Here is a 25,321-nt window from a genome sequence, read left to right on the forward strand (position 1 = left end):
AACGTAACATCACGTGCTCGTTCTAATTTTGAATGATCAATTGTTTGTATTCTACTTTGTAAAAGACTGTTTCCTGTCAAGCCACTAATGATAGTTTGTTATTTTCAAACTAAAATATCTGGCAATATATTAAATAATCTTCTTGTGCTAATGTGTTGATAATTCTTAATTTCATGTCACAAGTTTCTCTCAAAAACAGAATTACTAACTTTTTATAATAACAGTGGAGTTGGATAAAGAAAATGGCTCAAGATTTTGCAAAGGCATTTTACAGAATACCACATGGAACTCTGTTATGCAAATTAGAACAAATGAAGATGGATACAACACTGGTCAAGTGGATAAGAGGGGTGGCTGCTAGACAGATATCAAAAAGTGGTATACGGAGGGGCAGAATCGAGATGAAAACCAGTGACTAGTGGCAAGGCCATCACCAGATTAGACTAGGCAAGCAATTAAATATCACCCTCGATGGATTATAAGACAAAAATATAAGGAAATCTCCAATTGCTATTTTGTTTTTATTACAAGAGAAACATTAGTGCAAAACGATTACACAATAATATTAATTAAATGTTTACTCTACGGGGATATCGCTCAATAAAACTGTTTATAAGCTCTTCTAAATTTAAATTATAATATCGATATAGTTGCTAGACCAACCAATCTTTCGATTTAATATATATATATACTTGATACGTTAATAGGAATTGTTAGCGTAGCAACAGCACCTGCCTCTATGCTACACCCTGTCAACGGTACTGACTAGTGTGCCACAAGGCTCAGTGTTGGGACCAATGCTGTTTATTTTGTACATAAATGGTATAGGAAATAACCTGAAAGGAAATATTCAGTTGTTTGCTGATGATGCAGAATTAGGTAGAATAATAGTTAATCAAGGCAGTGGAGAGCTTGCAGGACAATTAAATATGCTTTCAGAATGGGCAAAAGATAATGGCTTTTGGTTTAAGGTAGGGAAATGTAAAGTTATGCATTTTGGTGGCATAATATTGATGACACTGTACTCCAGGAAAAAGATAAAGCTAGAGATTTAGGAATGGTGGTAGACAGAGTGTTAAAGTTTAGAGGACATACTGTTACGGTTGCTAAGGTAGCATATAAGATTACTTGGCAAATGAAGAATAAATTAACAAGTAGAGATAAGTTGTCATTCCTCTTTATAAGGCCTTTCTCTGCACACATCTGGATGACTGTGCTCAAGTCAGGTCCCCTGGGTTTCTTGGGGATGGAGAAGATTCAGAGGCGAGTGACAAGATGGTGACTGGTCTGTGGAATGTTCCCTATGAGGATAGAAACATTTAAGTTGCTTAAAGAGTTTTATAGGATGTCCATGCAGTTAGCCTAGTGGCTTTGCGCTTTGCAACCATATGACTGGGGAAGGAGTGTCCCAGGTTCGATTCCCGTCGAAGATGTGAGGAATTTGAGGATCTTCCTCAGCCATAGCCAAGTTAGCTGGTCTTGGAAGCAGGCAGTAGGGTTTTTTCCAACAGTTTATCTGGCGTTTTTCATCCTACAAGCAGGCAAACCAGCCCTGTGAACATACGCTACTACAGCTAAAAATACCCCCCCCCCTCCCTAATGGCAGGTCGGCTGGGAGTGGTACTAACAAGAAGTCGCATCTAAGTAACACGCGGACGCTGCATAGGAAGCGGGAATAATGCGTAGTGAAAGAAGAAAGAGCCTTATAGGATAGATGCAAGGGAAATGCTTCAGCACTTGGCTAGAGAGACCAGAACAAGGGGCATCCCTGGAAGTTGAATAAAGGTGTGGTTAGTAGGGTTGTGAAGACTAGATTTTTTGCTTGGAGAGAATGAGTTGCAAGTCAGCTCTGAGTGCTTTGTCTGTTAATGGTTCAAGGAGAGGTATGATAGATTGGGTCTCCGACCCGTATAATAATATCATACATGCCATAGTTTTCCAAACAAATAAAAAAAAAAAAAATTAATTAGCAAAAATTTATTTTACTACTGATTGTCACTTGTTCTTCAGAAGTACCTCCTAATACACATATTTCTGGAGAAAATTGGAAAGTGTATATCTATAATATATATACGTCTTTTTTTTTTTTTTTAATGCTTACTTCATCTGACAATTTTATGATTTTTTTCTTTACATTACTCATTTCATGGTATGCTACAATTTAGTATATATGTACATATATAAAGTGACAGCTAGAGTTAAAACAAATGAAATTCAGTCTGACAGCACAGGAACACACGTGTATTGCAAAAAATTGCAATTTCAGTATTAAAATGAATTAAAGTTTGAAACTTTTGAAGGCAACAAATTTGAAGGTCAGATAAATGGCATATTACTGGATTTCTATATGAAAAAGTCTCTAGCACATCAATAATCTTGAAATGCAGATTTTGCATAACTCTTCATGATATAACTTTTTACTCTGGGTAATTTATATTAAAAAAAAATAGCAAGGCTCTTTCTGTTCCTGGAAATAAACTATTAAAACTAAAATAAATCCTTCTTTCTTCAAGTAAAAGAATAGGACAAAACATGAAGTGGCCAAAAATTGTTGGTAAAAAGTCTGTTACCAATAATAATTTTAAAATACATGCTTAGAAAGCTGTACAGTATTTCCAGTATTTAATAAAATATATCCTTTTGTTTAAGTATATATAGTATTGGGGAGTGGACATTATTTGCTATACACAATTTCACTTCAGTCTTTTTAAAGTGCAATCTTCTTAGATGTACAGCCATCTAAGCGAATAAAAAGTTGATTTCAAAATGGATAAAAATGAATCCATTTCCAAGAAAATTAGTGATTCTAGAAATTAATATTGGTTACTCATATCTACTGTCTTCTTTTTTATTCCTTTCATAAAGACACACAAACTGATAAAAAATAAGCAATGAACAAAAAAACAAAGAGTTAAATAACTGTTACCAGATGCTCAATTAAACATGTCTTTGTTCTTACAAAAAAAGCTATTAAAAACATAGCAAAGAGTACTACAAAAGGAATCAGAGAGAATAAAGGTAACATAAAAACAGAACATTAAAATGACTCTTTCTTTTAAGGTTAGTTACACGGTGATCGGTGATCAGCATTCATATTTAAGAATTTAGGGACACAAAACACACGTGTTGAAATTATTATTTTACTAATTATTACTAAAATAACACTTGACGTTTCGACCCCTGTATTGAGATCATCATCATCAGGATACATGTGTATAGGAACCAAGCTACATGCTGTTGCACTCAATAAAGGTAAATTAAATCTATGTTCTTAACTAATCTTTTTCTTAGCCTGATCTCTAGTGATAAAAAAATAAAATAAAATATATAAATAAATAAAATTAAAATAAAATAAAATAAATAAATGAAAGCTACAATAAACTCTGCTAAAGTCCTCATGTACTAAGATTCTTCTGGAATTGTACAGTTCATATTGTTATACTACAATTTTCTTCTGGATTTGTACAGTTCAGGTTGCTATTGAATGTTCTGGAAAAAAAAAAAAATAAAACACTTCACCAAGTCTTCTTGAGATTTGTATTGAGATTTTTCTTTGTGGTTGCTATGAAGGTTGCAGATGGGTCCTCCACATTCTTGGAATGGTTAGACCATCATTTTTATTCACAAGACAATTACGACGTCGTAATTGTCTTGTGCTTTCCTGTTGTTTTAATGCTTGAAACTTCATTACTAATTTTTCCTTGTTTTTGAGTAATGCCCGGCTAGAAAAAGCATTGTTAATCCTTTGTCCACAAGGCACGAAAAAACTTAGCATCTACCCAAGCTAAAGTGTACTAAAATTTGAGCTATCCAGCTACGTTAATCCAGAAATTTGAGATATTTTGGACAGGATCAGAGATGACTCGGCCAAGCACCTATTACTCAAAAACAAGGAAAAATTAGTAATGAAGTTTCAAGCATTAAAACAACAGGAAAGCACAAGACAATTACGCCATAACGAAAGGACAGCCAATCACCCACAAACGAAGTTAGGGGCAACCAACCACCATCGAACCACAGCCTGGTTATCAACCAATCAAACTAAAATCTCACCCAAGGTGAACTCTCGCTGCTGGAGAAAGGTTTAAACTATGCCAATGCCCCAAGGTCAGTAAACCAACTTGATATAATTTATCATATTGAGAGAAGTTTAAGATCCCTCCCTGCCAATTTAGCTGACAAAATACGGATGGAAACTGCTTGTATACTAAATTCTAACAACAAATTAATCAGCAACCTAAACAAAGCGGAAAAACTGGCATACAAATCCTTAAAAAATAACCAGGGCATTATTATCATAAATTTAGTTTAATCCTTTATCCAAGTGTGAGCAAACAAAGTTTGTGCCTGAAAGTATCTTCAGGACTGGCGTAAGGTGGTACAACACCGGGCAACTCGTTGCAAAGGTGGAGCAAACTAACATCACTCCTATCTCAGTATCTCCCATAATGCAAAACACATCTCATTGCAGATATGTATAATGTTATGCATTAAGGGAAGGGCCACTACCCAGACTAGTTTCGACCTTTATTGAGGTCTCTTCAGTGGGAGCCAGTCCCAAGTGGATATACTAGGCAGAAGCATTAGCAGGTCATCTCTACCTATAGGAATTGCCAAATGGTGTGCCACCTTTTTATTAAATTACTCTAGATTTAGAGAAAGATGTTGAAAGTTTATTTTTCACTTGGTTAGACTATAATAAATTTAGTTTAATCCTTTATCCAAGTGTGAGCAAACAAAGTTGGCGCATGAAAATATCTTCAGGACTGGGGTAAGGTAGTACAACACCAGGCAACTCATTGCAAAGGTGGAGCAAGATGACAGCACTCCTGTCTCAGTATCTCCCATAATAAACTTTGTTTGTTCACACTTGGATAAAGGATTAAACTAAATTTATTATAGTCTAACCAAGTGAAAAATAAACTTTCAACATCCTTCTCTAAATCCAGAGTAATTTATTGAAAAGGTGGTACACTGTTTGGCAGGTAGAGATGACCTTGCTAATGCTTCTGCCTGGTATCTCCACTTGGGCCTGGCTCCCACTGAAGAGACCTCAATAAAGGTCAAAACTAGTCTGGGTAGTGGCCCTTCCCTTAATGCATAACATTAGACATATCCGCAAGGAGATGTGTTTTGCATTATGGAAGATACTGAGATGGGAGTGATGTTATCTTGCTCCACCTTTGCAACGAGTTGCCCGGTGTTGTACTACCTTACCCCAGTCCTGAAGATACTTTCAGGCACAAACTTTGTTTGCTCACACTTGGAGAAAGGATTAAACTAAATTTATTATAGTCTAACCAAGTGAAAAATAAACTTTCAACATTATTATCACAAAAGCAGATAAAGGGAATGCCAATGTTCTTTTATATTATACAACCTACATAGGAAAAATGAACCATTTGGTATCGGACCACAACCTACCAAATGGTAAATTACAACCCCACATATAGCAACAAAAAGAAAACAACTGAATTAATGAAATCCGTTAACACATGGCCAGAAGAAAACAATTAAAAAACTAATATCTCAATATGCCCACAAGCCCAGAATTTATGACCTGCCAAAAGTACACAAAACAGACACACCACTACGTCCAATTGTGGAAGGAATCGACAGCCCGAATTACCACTTAGCCAAAAAATTAGCGGCCACACTCAAGGAATTGGTAGGCCATTCTCCTTCCTACATAAAAAATACACATTTCATAAACAAAATTAAAAACATTACACTCAATGACCAAGATCTATTAGTCAGCTTTTGACATAACTTCCCTTTTCACCAATGTCCCAATCAATGATACTATCTTGCTCTTACAGAACATATTTCCACACGGCATCACAGCCCTCTTTGCCCACATACTCCGCTCTGGGTATTTTGTGTGGCAAAACAATTTTTACCTTCAAAAAGATGGTAAAGCAGAGGATCACATCACCCCCCCCCCCCCCCCCCCCCAATAGCTAACTTTTTATATGAAAGACTGAGCAACGAGCTCTAGAGTCGGCAGGCCTAAAGCCCAAAATTTGGCACAGATACGTCGACGATATTTTCGCCATTTGGCCCCATGGCCATGAAGCACTAAATACATTCCTTAGCCACCTGAACAAACAACACAAATGCGTCCAATTCACCATTGAAATTGAAAAAAAAACAACTCTCTTCCATTCCTAGATACACATCTTCCCTCAGGCTGTCTCTCCTTCTCAGTCTGCTGCAAACTTACACACACAGGCCAGTACATTCACAAAACTTCTTATCACCACCCAACACAAAAACTAGGGGTCATAAGCACCCTTAAACACAGAGCTCAAACTATCTGTTCAAATGAACAAGCTCTTAATCAGGAATACGAGATCATCAACCACACCTTTATAAAAAATGGATACAGTAAAAAAAACAATTCACAAAATCCTCCACAGAGATACCACTAAAAACAAAAAAAGATTTCAAGAATGCTATTGTCATACCATATGTCAGAGGCATTTCCAAAAAAATAGAACACTACACAAATACAACATCAAAAAACTTTTAAACCCCCAACAAAATTAAGACACCTACTCGGTTCTTTTAAGGATTCTCTGCCACACCTAGCCCACCCAGAGGTTTATAAAATACAATGCACATGTAGCATACCATACATAGGGGGAAACAGGGCGAACCATCCCAATCAGGAAGGATGAACACAAAAGACATTAAATACTTCCATTTTGGAAAAACCGGCCTTTCTGACCATGTACTCCAAACATACCACAGAACTGATTGGAAAGGTACCAAATCCCTACACCGCACCAAAACCTGGTTCGAGGTTTTGATGCGGTGTAGGGATCTAATCTGAAAATCTGAATAAAAATGATGAATCTTGGTCCTCCAAGAATGTGGAGGACCCATTTGCAACCTTCATAGCAACCACAAAGAAAAATCTCAATACAAGAAGACTTGAAGTATTCCCCCTCCCCACCCCAGAACCTTCAATAGCAATCTGAACTGTACAAATCCAGAATCAAATCGTAGTATAACAATATTAACTTATTATTCCAGAAGAATCGTAGTACATGAGGACTTCAGCAGTTTATTGTAGTTTTCATTTATTTATTTTATTTATTTATTTATTTTTATCACTAGAGGTCAGGCTAAGAAAAAGATTAGTTAACAATGTAGATTTAATTTACCTTTATAGAGTGCAACAGCATGTAGCTTGGTTCCTATACACATGTATCCTTCTGATGATGATCTCAATACAGGGGTCGAAACATCAAGTGTTATTTTATTAATAATTAGTAAAATAATCATTTCAACAAGTGTGTTTTGTGTCCCTAAATTCTTAAATATGAGAACATTAATGTTCTCATATATTCCAGAATAAATTAACTGAAAAAACACACACGTGAAATGACAGACAGTGATAGTTAGGTGGAATGCAGTGAATCTAAAATGTGGAAAAGCAACTAGAGTACACAATATTCAACCAGAAATGCGAAAATATGGAAGTATAAAATTTTTTTTTTAATTTATTAAAAAAATTTATATAATTCTGCTCTGTTGAAGTTGAATTCTAAATGAGTGGAAAAGAGCTGAGTTCTTGTATTATCTATTTAAAAAAAAATAAATAAAAAATAATAATAATATGGGCATTACAGAAGAATTGTCCCCACTGAGAGTGCCAGGTATGAGTAAGATAAGTCCTGAAAAGAGGCCACAAAGAAATTATTGAAGAAAATTAGAGAACGAAAGTTCAGTTCAAGAAAAATATAGGAGTATTTAATAAATTCTAGTTTCCTTAACATGTGTGAAACCATTATTTTTAAAAAAAAAATTGTATTAAACAAATTCAGCAACGAGATCTTTGCAGAAATCATTTATTATAAAATTATCTGATTGAGAAAGAATAAGAAATAGATATTTATTAAATGATAGTATGTTAGCTAAAAGTAAAAAATAAAATAAATAACATTATGAAAGGGATGGGAAGAAGAATGCGAGCAAAAAAAAAAAAGTGAACACTAGTTTAAACAACAATTTTCTTAAACAGTTTTTTAAACTCTTTTATAGGTGAATTTGGCTATATAAACTAGAAGAATAAAATTACCTGTCGTCCATCTGAGGTAACAACCCTCACGAATTTCACCTTTGATGGTACAGTTATACAGTTGTTTTGTGCAGATGTACTGGGAAGAGAAAGTTTTGGATCTGTAGACTGCATTTTGGTAATATCCTAAAAAAATAAGTTATTTTTTTTTTTTTTTAGAAAATAATAGAATAAAACAGAAATTTAATTTTTAATGTAAAAAATATTTTCAAATGAAGAATAAAGTAGTCTAGAAATAAAAGCTGAGTATTAATAACTTTTCTTCAACTTTCATTGACAATTTCCATAAGAAACCATGAAATAACATAATAAATGTCTTTGGCCTTTTAGCTAGCCATTCATTTCTACTTCCTTAAGAGAATGTTAAGTGCTCACTCATATAAGCACTTTTCAAAACCCAGCTTCTTAGCTCTTTCCCCTCCATCCTCAATGTTCACAATAGCAAAAACTAAACTACCAAAATGTTCTACAGTAATAATGCTATTTTAAAGCACATTTGCTAAGGCAAACTTGCATAGATGAAAATGAACTTTAAAAAACTACTTCTTAGTCCTTATGAGCAGGAGATTTAGGGATAAACTCATTGAGCCACAAGGAGAAGTCATCATTGTCATCAAATCTTTCTGTGACTACTGGCACATAAACCTGCAGTGCTGGTTTTCCATCTGCCCATGTCCTTTGCTGCTGCTCTTGCTTTGCCCAGCTCGCCCATCTTGCCTCCATTTCAGATTCCACCATTCTTCTCCAAGTTGATTTTGGGCAACCTCTAGAGCGTCACCCTTATGGAGTCCAAGTCAGTGCTACTTGGGGAATTCTGTTTATCCCCATGCATCAAACATGACCAGTCCATTTCCATCTTCTTAGCCAAATCTCTTCATCTTATTGACTTGAAGAAAGTTTTCTTTAAAAGTTCCTTAGTGATTGTATTTAGCCATAAAATTTTTAAAATTCTTCAAATGAAACAATAACACTCAACTGTTACTGTTTTGGAAAATGTCCAATTTATTACTTTATGCCTTGGTAAGTTTCCAAGTTTCGGAATCATATAGCAGCACTGTTCGCACAACAGATATTAATTTTCACTTTAACTGTAATACCTGATGCTTTCCATAATTTATTTAATGACCTGAAACAATTTTTTGGGTTCCCATTCCATTAGGCTTTTGGTTACTTTTGGGTTCAATATTAGTGCAAATCCTTTTTCATGCTTCTCCTCTGATCCAGAGTACAATATTGTCTTGTTGTCTTTAGTTATAAGGCTACCAAAACCAGTCCATCTGAGTTCACTGATGCCTAAAATGTCTAACTTGTAATAGTCCATTTCATTTGTTACCTGCCTAGTTTTTCCTACCTGGTACAGTGTTCTGACATTCCATTATCCAATCTTTAAAATTTTTTGTGGCTTAATAAGTAACTCTTTCAACAACAAGACAACAAGGGTTCCAAAAGGTTTTCCCCCTGGGTGTATCATATATACGTTATCCACATCAGACCAGGTTAGATAACTGTTTTCTTGGGTCTTGCAAGTCACGCCTGTCGCCAGGAGCATTTGTTCATCCAGATTTGCAGTTTCTGTAATCAGATAATTTTTACAGGAGGGGTGATTAGCCATTCACCCAACCCCTGAAGGGGGACCTATTACCCCCCCCCCCAGACTGGGTCTCCATTTATGCCTCTTACAATATGCAGGAGTGAGTTTGGGGTATTCTACTACCTGTCCCAACACGGGGACACAAGGAGAAGCAAAGTGGAGAAAGAGATGCTTATATATCATCTTGTATTGTTAAACTATAGTTAACATGGAATTAATAACTCAAAACTTAAGCTAAAAGAAGAAATATATCTTAGTGTTATTGATTACAGATATAAACTTTTCTACTAGGAATGCCAGGGTCAATGCAGTTTTGATGAGCTGTAATAACACATACACCTCCAGGTATTTACCTTCAGGTAAATACCTGGAGGTGTATGTGTTACATCACTTATCTTGCAGAGCATAAGTTGTGTGGGCATACGTGATATGTCCACACAATTTTAAATATCTAAAATGCAAATCTCAAGTATTTAAAGTGAACTGTCAGCACCTGGTTATAAGAACTATAACAGCAAGTATCCTTTAGGATTTCTGCTTTAATATGGTGATGGGTCAAATAATTCCTCCCATCAGGAAGGTCAACACTGACTGTGAACTCAGTTACAATGCCTTGTCTGGATTTCATCAATTAAATAATTTCCTTTTCTATTTGAAGTGCTGAGAAAAAAGCACCATGATGCAATTTCAAACATAATTTCAGCTGAATTTAAGTGATGTGTCCTGCTTGTATGTAGCAATTACAGGTTTATTTGTTACTTCACTACTCATCTTCATTGTCACCATGAATTTCCTGATCTGCACCCTATAGGGTGGATCATTTCTACTCCCCCCCATCACCTTTTATGGCAGATACGTAGACGATATTCTATGCATTGGTAAACCTTCACACATCTCTGCCTTACAAACATCCCTCAACGATTATAGCAACAGACACAATTCACCATGGAAACAGAACAAATCCATCAATTTCTTAAACCTGACATTAATCAGAAGCAATAACAAGATAGGTACTAAGATATTCCACAAACCCACACATATCAGAAACTACCTCTATTTCAATTCATACCACCCGTATTCAGTTAAAAAATCAGTCATCCTATCACAATTTATCAATGCTTACAAATTCTCAACCAACAGCGATTATCTTAACACAGAATTAAAGTATTTAACACAGGTCTTCAAAAATCGCAACTATCCCACACATCTAATAAGTTACGCGAACAGTACGGCAAAATCCCGTCATAACAATAATACAACCAAAACAGACTTCCCTACACGTATGGTCATCAAATTGCCATACATTCAAAACACATACAGAGCCTACAAATGCATTTTAAAAAACACGGACTATAAGCTAGTATTCACCACGAACCGAAAATTAGCAACTCTCCTAAAATCCACTAAATTTTTCACACACAAAGAAATATTCAAACACCACAACGTAGTCTACAAATTTCCTTGTCAAAAAGACTGTGATGTCACCTACACTGGCTCTACAATTAGGTCCTTATGGACTAGACTACAAGAGCACTTCAGGGATTGCAATATTCCCATTCCGGAATATCTGAACACAAAAAAACATCGCAACATCAAAAAGGGAAAAAAAAAAAAAAAAAAAAAAAACAGAGTACAGGGAAGACAGAAATTACAGCTCACGCCCTTGAACTGAAACATATCCCCCAAATCGACAAGGCCATAATCATAGACAAACAAGACAATGCTTAGAATATCCGAAACTATCGCCATAAAATGCAATGAAAATTCAATCAATGTCCACTGCCCCTACCTAATTTCCAAATGTTGGACAATCCAAAACTTACAAATTAAGCCACGCCTCTGGCGATTTAGCAACAACAAATGCCCTTATTTGGCAGATTCAACTTGCAGTCTTGACATGGCCCTACACTCATTCTGAAAAAGTTCCGATGATGGTCAGTTGACCGAAACGGTCCGCACCCCGTTAACCCCCTTCCCAGTTTCCACATAAGTAAACCCTTCCCCTTCTCCCCCCCCACAAAATGCACCCTAAACACAATAATATATATATATATATATATATATATATATATTATTAATACATAACCCGGGTTTCCAAATTTATTTTCCCGCGTCAGAACACACCCCCACGCTCCCTTCCTCCTTCCTTCCCCCCTCTTTATAAACAACCTTCAGCAGGATCATGAAATTGGAAGACATCCTGGAAACAAAACAAGGTATGTACAAAATTTTTCCACCTCTTTTATTCTGCTATAATTGCCTTCCATACTCACCCACAATGCCCTAAAATATATATACCCCTTTTTTTTTTTTGAGTAATAATAGCCAATGTATTTAAAATAAGGGACTCCTAAACAAAAACAGGCTATAACAGCCGTAATTATAATAAATGTATTTAATTTTTATTATTTTTTATACTTTAATGAAAAAAATCACACATTGGTGTTGGTTCACAAATTCTGCTTCCTGTGTATTTCAGCACTTAATATTAGTAAATATATACTTATCTCACATAAGTTTCATTTCAAAGGTATTGATAAGAAGCACAAAAAAAGCTTACAAACGCAAAATCTTGTGCTCATTTAAAATGGCCAAGTTTTTCACACTTTAAATCAATGTTTCATTGCTAATGTACACAGGTGCAGGCGATTTGTGGGAAAGAAATACGCTTCGGGTGCAGGGCGACTGTGCTAATAGTACATATAGCATATAAATACAATAAATATTATAATAATATATGTCTGTATTGCGATCCCTAATTGGTGCCTAATTAGGACTTTAGTCTGTGTTGTACATTACAATTGTTCAAACTAGTCCCATTGTTATACTGGATTGTGACAAACTGTTCTTGTGCTCTGAAGATGCTGGATAGAATACCAGCAAAATATCAGTTAATAAACAGTTATTTTCTTATCAGTCATGTTATCATCTATACCGTTTATACTGATTGAATATCATCTACTCTAGCTGGCTTTCTACATTTCAGATTTTGATGGCTTTTTTTATCGTAAGTACTGATATGTACTCTTAATTATGTGCTTCTTGAAATTTTTTAGCACTGCTTTGTCACTTCTTATTTCTGGGATATGTTTATCTTCAGTTTTCATATCATATTTGTTACCTTATTCCTTTTACCACTCATTTCATTTTAAGTTTTTAAAATAGCCTCCACAACATTTTGCCATATTCCTGATATTTAGCTTCTGTACTCTTATTCAAATCATCCTATGACTTTAGTTTAGCTACTTTTACATAGTTTAGATTTTGTACATTTCTTTATATTCTCTTTGAGCAAATGTTACACTTGTTTGCCGAGCGCTTTCAATAAAATTCTTCTTTTCCAATACATCATATGACTCAGATATGAGTCATATGATATTAAATCTAGGTTCTGGACCACCAATGAATAGTGAGTCACTGCCTTACCTCCACTTGGGGATGAAGGTAATGGTTTAGTAATGTTTTGAAGGCTCTAGAAATAGCCTCAACAAGGGCAAGATGTTAGAGACAAGTGGCAAGTAAATCTTCAGACTTGTTCTAAATTCTCAAAATATAAGAGGGCCCTCCAGGGAGTCAGGGACTCATTGAGGGAGGTCACATACTACACGCACCAGCAGTCATACTTGTTCTTGAATTCATTCACACTGCTTGCACATACACACAATATTCAATGCAATCCATGTGCATTCCAATCATGCACCGCTCTATGAGAGAAAAATCTCATTCTTTTCTTGATGGCATTCATTCTCAGTTTCCAAGGATACCCTCTCGTCCTTTCCCCACCAGCCATAAAATGAAAAATTCTATCAACTGATATCCTGTATGATATGACTCTTTCAAAGATTTGTAAGTCTCAATCATATCATCCCTTTTTCTCCTGTTTGCAAGTGTCTGCAGTCTACAATTTCTCAATCTATCTTCATAATCAGTATTCCACAATCCTGATATCGTTTTATCAAAAACACCATGGAAATCAGAAAACCAGACCTGCACACAATAGTCCAAATGAAGTCTTATCACGGCCTTGTAAAGAGACAAAATAACATCCACATCTTTACATATCAAAGTTCATTTCAGCATTGCAATTAACCTCTGAGTTGTATTTGCAATCTCAGGTACATGGCCCTTGAACTTCAACTTATTATTTAGTAACACTCCAAGATCTCTAGTCTGATTAGTTTCTTCTAGCATAATCCCATCAAAATAATACAACATTGGATATCTAATCATGCTGAAGTGCATGACTATACATTTACTGACTGGCATCCATATTCCTGATTATCCTACCAATCTTTTTATCATCAGTAAATAGCTGTATGTTGCCTGTCAAATCCTTCCCGGTCTCATTAATTACTGACTGAATAAAAGTGGACCAAGTACTGATCCTTGTGGTACACTACTGGTTACCTTAAATTTTGCAGACTCACATCACCCATACACCACTTTTTGATACGTCAGTCAGCCATCTTCTTATTCATGATAATATTTTATAATGCAATCCCATATTCTCCAATTTATGCAACAGTCGTCTATGCTGTATTCTATCTAAAGCTTTAGAAAAATCCAAAAGTATTATGATGTATCCATTTCCCTTAACCCAATGGTAACATTATTGTAGAATGTGAGCAAGTTGCTAAAACATGACCTTCCATGTGTAAACCCATTTCTGAATGCAAGCCCTAACCAACTTTTCTAAAATCTTCAACACCACTCCTAAAATACTGATTGGTTGATAGTTGGATACATAAGTCTTTGCGCCACTCTTGTGCAATGGGATTACAATACATTCTTTCCACTCATGTGGAATCTTCCTTGTTCTGAAACTCACATTATATAGTCTGGTCAAAGGATATAGCCAGTTCAGCTGAACACTCTTTTAATATCTAAGTTGATATCCCATTACTCTCTGTTGCTGAATTCTTATTCAGTTTGTGCAATAGCTCTATTGCACCCTCCTCACACCCCCGAGTTTCTTCATCCAGTAAAGAGGTAGCAGTGAGGTCAATGTTGCACACCAGGTTGATAAAGCTTTTAGCAAAATGGACACTCATTAGTTGAATACAATTAGTTGAACTTCTGTTGGAACATCAGTACAAATAAAATTTCATTGTGTTCAATTGTAGAATTTATGGAGACAGAAACACATGTGTTAGAGCAGTTACTTTTCTGAGAAAAATAACCCGTGATGTTTTGACCTCTATATCAAGGTCACCACCATCAGGAACACACATATATTATTTAATAACATAAGTAAGCTACTGTTTTGCTAACTGTTACACCAGCCTGACCTCTGATGAGTGGAAGAAAAGGGGCATTAAAAAGTAATCAATAATAAAGTGTAATAAAATAAAATACAAATGATAGATTTAAAAAAAAAAAATTTAAAGTTCACCTACATCAATTACACCTCTACAATCCTGTTATTATCTGTAAGTTCTGTCTACTGATCAGTGTTTCTTGTGTTGGAGTTCTGCCATCATCTGCAACTCATATAGCATTCATAAGAATGCTATGGGTTGCAGATGGGTCTTCCAATGGAATTGCTAATCCATCATTCTTATTGAGATTAAGATGATGAATCACCATCTCGCAACAAATTTTCATTTGTTGATTATACTTCGGAATAAATTGTTGGGCAAAGCCAAAACATTCTTAAACACATCTCCTTTACTGAGAGACACTGACAGTTATGCAACTTTTAAAAGTTTACTAATATCAGAATTTTCAAGTGTAAGAGAATTAGAGCTTAACATTTGGAAAATTCATCAGTGCATTCAAAGTAATAGGGAGTCTGTTTCAGAATATCATCACAGACTTTGGAGCATTGCTCATAAATTTAATGTTTCATCTGAAGAGAAATCCTGTTTAGAATGGTTGCTATTTAATCATTTTAGGCATGGCCTTAAAGATAATTTGAAAGAAACAGCATACAAGAAAAAGGTTAAAAATCTTGAACAGTGTTTTGAATTTGTTAAGGGAAAGAGACTTAGAAATATATTTTATTCTGCAAGTAATAAACAGGTAAACTCTTTTCAGTATAATGAAACTCATTCTCCTAACACAGTGGCTACAGATAAAGTGAGAGAAGGGAAATTTCAAAAATATAAAGGTGCTAAGAAAAAGAAACAGTCTAAGGAAATTTCTGTAAATCTAACAGAAAACGTTCCAGAATCTGAGTCCAAAGTAAAATCACATGATTTGAGAAAATTAGAGGAACTGAAATCATTTCTTAGTGAAGAAATAGAAAGACAACAGAGACCAATTGTAAAAGGACAGGAACTTCTATTTAAAATGATATCTGATTTAACAATATCCAAGAATTTAGAGATAATCAATCTTTATCTTGTAAATCTAATGGTATTGATAGGAATGAAAGATCTCAAAGGAGATATATTCCAAAATGCTTTGGATGCAGTAAACCTGGTCATTTTGCTAAAGATTGCTATGTTAAGGATAAATCTTCTTTTCAACATAAGAAATCAGAGAATAAAGAAAAATCTGGAAATAATTATTATTCCAATATCATACTGGCAAGGACAGAAATGTCAAACTACTCATTGGACATGGGTAAAGCTAAAGACAGATCCAACCCTGAAAGAGAGTTTGATGCAGCATTAGCTCCTTATGCTAATGGTGGTAATCCTTTGAAAGTTCTACAAGGATTTATTGAAGATGTGCCTTGTGAAATCTTGCTTGACACAGGTGCACATATTTCACTCATTTCTTATAGTTTGTTTAACAAAATTAAATCTATAATTCCAAATGATATTTCAGTTTTAAGCTGTCCAATTAAATTAAAGGGTATATTTGAATCAGAAATTTCAGCTGATAAGCAAATTAATGTTTTTATTTCAATTCCTTTTTTTCCATTGAAAGTTTGTCATTCATTAATAGTTCTTCCAGAATCCTCAAATCCAAATGTACAAGTAATATTTGGAATTGATTTTCTGAAATGTCATGGTTTTGCATGTAATTTTGTTGATAATACAGTGTCCTTGTGTGGACTAGAATGCTGTTTAGACAGGAAATCAGGTAACAGTGGAAGATTAGAGCAGTCTCCTGAAGTTTTTCAAGACACTAATGACAATAATCAAGTGTTTAATATTGAGACTCTAAAGAATAAGGAATCTAGTTCACAAATCTGGGAAAAGGATGAGATTGTCCGAGCTCAGAAAGGTGATCCGTACTTAAAACTATTTATGAAGCAGTATTAAAGGGTGAAACTCAACTGGATACATTTTTAAAGCTGGAAAACTTATATTTAGATAAAGATGGGTTACTCTCATCTAGACAAATGGAAGATGGAAGGTTGAAAGTGAAAATATTGGCAGCAACTAAAATGATTCCTTGGATTATGAACACTTTCCATGATTCAGACTTGGTAGGACACCAAGGATTTTCTAGAATTTGGGAAAGAATAAAGGATCGTTACATCTGGAAAGGTATGAAGAGTGATACTCACATGTCAAATCACGCCATAAGTGCCAAATAAGATCCCCTTTTAGATGAAAAGCTCCATTACAACCATTTCCAATCCCAACTAGACCTTTGCAGGCTGTTGCTATTGATGTGGTAGGTCCACTGCCAATTACTAAAAAAGGTAATAAGTATATTCTAGTAGTCATAGATATGCTAACTAGATTTCCAGAAGCAGTGTCAATGAAGGATCAAACTGCAAAGACTATTGCAAGAAAGTGTTTGAATATGATTATTTGTAGATATGGAACTCCTCAGACCGTACTTTCAGATCAAGGAGCAAATTTCACATCTGAACTGTTGTTACAATTATGTAAATTACTTAATGTTAGAAAGATTTTTACTACACCTTACCACCCACAGTGTAATGGTATGTGTGAAAGGCTGAATAAAAATATAAAGTAAATACTCTCCAATCTGGCAAACACTAAAATGAATGATTGGGATACATATATTTCTCAAGCATTATTTGCATGTAGATCTGCTTTTCATTCTGCTATCAAAGAAAAACCATCTTTTGCTTTATATGGCTTTGATCCAATCTTTCCTAATGAACTTGTTTCAATCATTCCTAATACAGAATACAATGACATAAATGAGTATCTTGAAACAGTAGTAGATAAATTTTACACTACTGACAGATTAGTAGGTGAAATAAGTAAATTAAGTTCTCAGAAAATTAGACAGTATATAAATCGTTTTAGAAAGCACAGTAGACTCTCGACTATCAGGCCTCCGTACTATCCAGAGCCCGGATTTTATCACTGAGAATTATAATAATACAGTAATTCTCCATGATAAAATGAGGAATACATACTGTAATTTACTTTGCCAAGGCGTTGCAAGCAGGTGTCTGCTACAAATCTCCTACGTGCCGTGTGCATAACACAAAGTATAGTCGGCGTCTTCTCAGTTCATTGATATCAGCGATTGATAAAAATGAAGACTGCTTAACCACTCTGAAAAAGATTGACTTGCTAGATGTCATAAGGTGGTTGGCCGAAGCATGGGAAGAGATTCGAAACATATCACTTGTAAAAATTCTTTTGGACAATGAAGGTGGACATTTCAACGTTGAATCCGTGTGTGAAACTGAAGTGGAAGATGAAAACGATAAACTTGTTTCGTTGCTCAAAAATGTACCGAGCTGTGACGATGTCAATGCAGAGGACATTACAGAATGGATGTTAAACGTCGAAGTTGATGAAATAACTGACAATGATATTGTGGAAATGGTGACACAGGGGGAAGAAGAAGAGGAGGAGGCATCCTTAGATGACAGGAAAAATCTCATCCCACATTCGGAAGGGTTCAAGATGATTGAGGCAGCGCTGCATTACATTAGTGAGCAGGAGGAAGCGACGCCAGCTGATATCATCTGCTTGCATAAGTGGAGGGACATTGCGTCACGGAAGAGGCTAAAAGGGTGAAGCAGTCATCTATCAAGGACTTTTTCAAAAACTAAGTTTTGACTCTTTCATCTTAGGCCTACCTTTTCACACAAATGTGAAAAGGTAGGCCTAGAACTCCGGCCTATCCGGCCTGCCCTTCCGCCACATTAGGCCGGATAGTCGAGTCTACTGTATACGACATTTACACCAGGAGATTTAGTATTGTTAGATGATAAATCTAGTATAAAAAGGGTTGAGAAATTAGGTAGGAAAGCTTTAGGTCCATATAGAATTCTAGACAAATTTTCTCCTGTGAATTTTAGGATTCAAGATGTCAAAAATCCTAGTAAAATTATAAATGTACATTCTGATAGGTTAAAAAGGTTACTTAAATATAAAGAGCTAATAAGCTTCATTTCGGCAACAAAAACATTATTTAAATTAAGGGGATATTAAATCCCACATTGTTTTAAAACCGAATAAGAAACTCAAAGATTGGAATCAGAGAGTTTCTTGCCGAATATAGTATAGTAAACTATAAAGTATCGGCGATCACTAAGCGTCCGCTAAATGCAAGTGGCCCAGCACGTAGTGCAATACCGGAAATCTCGCAGCAAAGTCGGTAAAGTTCTGATCACTATTCTTAGGTATTTACCATAATGTAAAAAACACATTTCCTAGGAAATGTATGCTGTTATTACATTATGGTGGTGAGGTCACTACCCAGACCGGTTTCAGCCTTTTTTGAGGCTTCATCAGTGAGTAGCTAGACCGAGATAATACCAAAGTGTATAGCGAAAAGAACTTTATACTCTGCTATACGAGTTTCCAAACAGGTGCAACCATTAAGTTACTTAAATATAAAGAGCTAATAAGCTTCATTTCGGCAACAAAAACATTATTTAAATTAAGGGGATATTAAATCCCACATTGTTTCGGTTTTAAAACAATGTGGGATTTAATATCCCCTTAATTTAAATAATGTTTTTGTTGCCGAAATGAAGCTTATTAGCTCTTTATATTTAAGTAACTTAATGGTTGCACCTGTTTGGAAACTCGTATAGCAGAGTATAAAGTTCTTTTCGCTATACACTTTGGTATTATCTCGGTCTAGCTACTCACTGATGAAGCCTCAAAAAAGGCTGAAACCGGTCTGGGTAGTGACCTCACCACCATAATGTAATAACAGCATACATTTCCTAGGAAATGTGTTTTTTACATTATGGTAAATACCTAAGAATAGTGATCAGAACTTTACCGACTTTGCTGCGAGATTTCCGGTATTGCACTACGTGCTGGGCCACTTGCATTTAGCGGACGCTTAGTGATCGCCGATACTTTATAGTTTACTATACTATATTCGGCAAGAAACTCTCTGATTCCAATCTTTGAGTTTCTTATTCGGTTTTAAAACAATGTGGGATTTAATATCCCCTTAATTTAAATAATGTTTTTGTTGCCGAAATGAAGCTTATTAGCTCTTTATATTTAAGTAACTTAATGGTTGCACCTGTTTGGAAACTCGTATAGCAGAGTATAAAGTTCTTTTCGCTATACACTTTGGTATTATCTCGGTCTAGCTACTCACTGATGAAGCCTCAAAAAAGGCTGAAACCGGTCTGGGTAGTGACCTCACCACCATAATGTAATAACAGCATACATTTCCTAGGAAATGTGTTTTTTACATTATGGTAAATACCTAAGAATAGTGATCAGAACTTTACCGACTTTGCTGCGAGATTTCCGGTATTGCACTACGTGCTGGGCCACTTGCATTTAGCGGACGCTTAGTGATCGCCGATACTTTATAGTTTACTATACTATATTCGGCAAGAAACTCTCTGATTCCAATCTTTGAGTTTCTTATTCGGTTTTAAAACAATGTGGGATTTAATATCCCCTTAATTTAAATAATGTTTTTGTTGCCGAAATGAAGCTTATTAGCTCTTTATATTTAAGTAACTTAATGGTTGCACCTGTTTGGAAACTCGTAAAGCAGAGTATAAAGTTCTTTTCGCTATACACTTTGGTATTATCTCGGTCTAGCTACTCACTGATGAAGCCTCAAAAAAGGCTGAAACCGGTCTGGGTAGTGACCTCACCACCATAATGTAATAACAGCATACATTTCCTAGGAAATGTGTTTTTTACATTATGGTAAATACCTAAGAATAGTGATCAGAACTTTACCGACTTTGCTGCGAGATTTCCGGTATTGCACTACGTGCTGGGCCACTTGCATTTAGCGGACACTTAGTGATCGCCGATACTTTATAGTTTACTATACTATATTCGGCAAGAAACTCTCTGATTCCAATCTTTGAGTTTCTTATTCGGTTTTAAAACAATGTGGGATTTAATATCCCCTTAATTTAAATAAGGTTAAAAAGGTATTTTTTAGGGAGTAGAAATCTAGTTGTATTAGGAAACAATATGAATAGAATATTGAAGGATGAAAGTAGTTCTGATACTGTTTGTGCATCTCATTCAACACCTAATGCAGGAAATTTTAGAAATCCCAAGACACATAATTCAGATAATGTACAATGTAAGAGTGATGATAATCAAACTGACTCTTAACATTGATGAAATTATAGCAGAATTTCATAGGTTAGTTAACTTAGAGTTAAATAAACCAGAAAAATGTGAAAATACTTCTAATTTAGTTACTAAGGATAAAGAATCTCAGAAACCTGTAGAATCTCAGACGCCTGTAGAATTTGATTCTGATAGTGTTGATTCTGTAGATTTAGGGCATAATCCAAATAGTTTAAATGAAATATTTGAAAAGTATAGAAATGAGATTTGTAAGTATAGTAAATTGGAAGAAAATTCTGAATTATCTCTAGAATCAGATGATTCTGAAACTAGTGATTCCGAGAGTGTAAATAATGATAAGCAAGAATCACGTTATTTTTTAAGATCTAGGAATAAGCATTAAAAGTTTTCTTAGATATATGTTAAATATTTAAAATAAAAAAAATAAAAAATAAATAAAAATAAATTTTTTTAGAGAAAGATGAAACTGATGTAAAAATAATCATAATTTAAAATTTTGAATATTTTTATGAATTGTTTATGCTAGTATGTTTATTAGTTTTAGTTTCATAAAACGCATTGTCGGCACTTGCGATGTGCCTGTTATTGAAATTATTTTGTCAAAGTAATATGTAAAGCATTTAAAAATTTATGTACTTACCGGATTTGAATAGTTGTATTACTTTATAAAGATTTATATTGTAGTTTAAAATATTAAGTTGTGTTTTATGAAGACATTCTCTTGTCGCTAACGGAGACACCATGTCAGTCATTGTATTTTGTTTCTCGCTTGCCACTTTCACGGAGTGCGCATGCTCGCCGAAAAGTTTGATGTGTGATTGACAGCTGACAAGAACAGCATTCGGTATCGAAGCAACGAGAGAAATCAACAAAACGGCGTTTTGTTGATTTCTCTCGTTGTTATTAGAACACAAGCCGGCAGATATTGTATTGATAAATAATACTGATAAATAAAGAAAAAGTATTGATAAATAAAAGTGAAATATTGCTATAGACGTTTTAAAAGGAATATTGGAGGAAATGCTAATTGAAAGATTTATAGTAGGTTCCGAAAAGGGAATCGTAGAACTGTGAATTCTTTTAAAGTGGAAGAGTTAAGACTGTCAATAAACATTAGTGAAGAAGAAGAATAAAAGGAGCAGTTGCTATTTATGTTCTAAAAGAATGTTCGAGAAACTCTGATTAGGAAATTTCATCTGTCTTAAGGACGCCGGATCTAACTGTTATTTCTATTAAAAAGAAGACAGAATTAAGTCAGGAAGATTTAATGTGTGCTACTTAAGTATTGAGAAAGGATCCTGTGAAAATGAAGAATAAAGTTGTATATCTTCGGAAAAGGGCCTTAACAAAGAAAGAAACTGGCTATGAACATTTTGTCATTGTACAAACAAAGTGTTTAGTCTAGTCTTAAGTGTAAGTTTATTTTTAAAAGGCCTTGGATCCAATTAATTTGTAGTTAGTTATGTAATATTTGTTTGAAGTGTATATATATATTGTTTTTGTTATATTAAATGTGTTTATTTTGTATTTTGGTCTTGAGTCAGTGATTTATTTGAATTCTGAAAGAAATAGTAAAAAAGAGGTCATTGCACCAATTGGAGTGAACCCTTGTGCATATATAGGTACACTCAGAAATAAATTAAAAATAGTTGTTGAATAGAGATCATTTCTATATACAGGATTAAATTAATAAAAATCCTAAATTTAAATAATGGTGAAGCCGGTAGGATTAATATTATGATAATATCCTTTAAATAAAAATCACTAATTATTAACAGATCTTTCCATATGTCAGACTTCAACTTTTCAGCCAATTATCTGCATAGAATGCTAAAAAAACCTAACTTGTGACAGTTTCCACTTTGTTTCATTTTAAGTTTATATTGTAATGGTTCCTAGATTGTTTGATTTTTCAGTAATGTTTGCCTTTACTGTAGTTTTAACCCAGAAAAAGCCACAAGTATTAGTGGTGAAACTGGTCAACTTCCTTATATTCATACATTTACAAAAAATAAAATCTAGTTTATTTTATATTATCATAACTTTCTTAGATATTCTCTATTCTCTCACAACTGCCATCATGAATGCTAAGAATATTCGTTAAACTAGGTTTGAACAAACGTAGGCAGGGATCAAATATTCACTTTAAAACAAATAATTGAAAAATCTTGGGAATATAACAGGGATTTGCATTGAAGTCTTGTTGATCAAGAAAAGGCATATGACAAGGTGCCAAGAGGAGAGCACTTCAAAACATTACAGTTATATGGTGTAAAGGGGACATTGTATCAGTAAGTCAGCAGTTACTTGAAAGAGACACAGGAAGATGGTTTGAGGTAAAATCAGGTGTGTGACAAGGGTGCACATGATCTCCAACTGTTATTCATTATCTATATGGATCACATTATGAAAGAAAGTGGTATTAAATATGATATCAAAATTGGCAATGTTAATCATAGCTCTTTACTTTATGCAGATAATGTTATACTTCTGAATAAATCCAGCACAAGTCGGCAAGATTCCCTAACTAAATTGAATAACTCTTGTAATAAATTTGGTATGAAAATCAGCAATAAAAAGACAGAGAATGAAAAATACATATTAAACATTGAAAACATCAACTGTAATCTGAATGGTGAAAACCTATAGTATAAGTAAAACATTTCAGCTATTTAGGTACAATTTTTAGTTAAGATGGTAAATTAAATATAGAAATAGACAACAGAATTGTAGGAAGTCAACTGAACAAATTTATATGGAATAAGAAAGAAATTAGTCAAAACACTAAATTAGTTGTATACAAGACAATGTTCAAACCAATTTAAACTATGAATTAGAAATAAAACATTTGATCAAAGACTGGAGACCAGAGATATGAGAGTTCTGAGAAAGATTAATGAAGTGAACAGTTGGCATTAGTGGCAGAATCACATTAAAAATGAGAATATTAGGAAAGAACTTGCCATTGTCTTTATTCAGGAATGTGTTAGTAGAAATAATCTCAGGTGGTATGGTCACTTAAATGGAATGGGAGAGGAAAGATTAGCAAAACAAGTGTTCTTTGCTAGACTGGCTGGAAAAGACCCAAAGGAAGACTAAGATGCAAATGGACTGATACAGTAAAAAATGCCTTAAAGAGACAGAAATGAGATCTGACAATGTTGGAGTCTTGGAGATAGAGCAATTTGGAGGAAAATTGTTGATTGGAAGTTAGTAATGGTGCAACTTTTTCATGTGGTACTATCATAATTATCCTGTACATCCCCTGAGGGTACATATCAGGAATCTGATGATGAACAACAATCATGAAAAGTCAAGAAACAGATTACATGCAGATATACAAAACCTTCAGACACCTACCAGATTCACATCACAAATATGTGACCTCCTTAGTTCTACAACAATTTTCCACCTCGAGTTTGCAAAACATACTTTACTGAATTGAAATTCAAATTTCAGCTCCAACACTTGAAGACCTCAATTTTTCTATTACACTCTCTCTAATAATAAAAAAAATTAGAAACAAAATGACACTTGCATAAAGAAAAAAATAATATTTAATGTCAATGCCATTGTTAATGCATACAAATGAGAAGATAAACAAAATAGAACACTTAAAATATAAGCATGTGTGACAATATATATATATATACTATTAATTGCAGGAGATAGCTCCATGTACAGCCAACAGAATTCAAGGAATAAATAATAATTCATACAAGAAACAGCAATGAGTAGTGTTAGTTAGAATGATTTCCCAAAACTGTGAAAGTTTAAGAGTCGTTCTTGTTGAGATTTGGTATGGATAAGGGTTTCACAACTTTCTTTGTATAATCTTTAAAGTAAAAACTTCTTTTTTGAGTTCCCTTCTACTATCAGAGGTAGACGACCACCTTGGTAAATTTTGACCGATCCTCAACCACTTTGAACAGTCGCTCAGAGCTAATGCCAATCCACTATCTGAAGTCTGCCAACCAAGATTTTCTTCATCTTTCTTGTCCTCTTCTTCCATTTATCTTCCCTTTTAAAATCAATTCAAGGATCTTATATTTTTCAATATGAAGTAAAAACTACTTCTGTGTAAAATTTTTAGTTTTCTTCCAGTAAATTTTATGCCTAGTGGATAAAGCATGGCATGCTAAACAAGACATATCTAATTCACAAAATAAAATATAATCATTATGTCCTTCCACACAAATCTGAACTGAAGAACCAGGC

General features: G+C 34.4%; 1 protein-coding gene across 1 annotated transcript in view; it reads right to left on the bottom strand.

Annotated features, from left to right (window-relative positions):
• Positions 1–25,321, bottom strand: part of LOC150101198 (deubiquitinating protein VCPIP1-like) — a 331,399-nt gene that overhangs the window by 70,360 nt on the left and 235,718 nt on the right. The window contains exon 12 of the mRNA XM_090402113.1: positions 8,087–8,212. Coding sequence (XP_090258239.1) covers positions 8,087–8,212 — 126 coding nt within the window. The remainder of the gene's footprint in view (positions 1–8,086; positions 8,213–25,321) is intronic.

The sequence above is a fragment of the Typopeltis vanoorti genome, chromosome 12 (genome assembly GCF_054136105.1).
Source record: "Typopeltis vanoorti isolate ZY-2024b chromosome 12, IOZ_Tvanoo_1.0, whole genome shotgun sequence".
In the NCBI taxonomy this organism is placed as follows: Eukaryota; Metazoa; Arthropoda; class Arachnida; order Uropygi; family Thelyphonidae; genus Typopeltis; species Typopeltis vanoorti.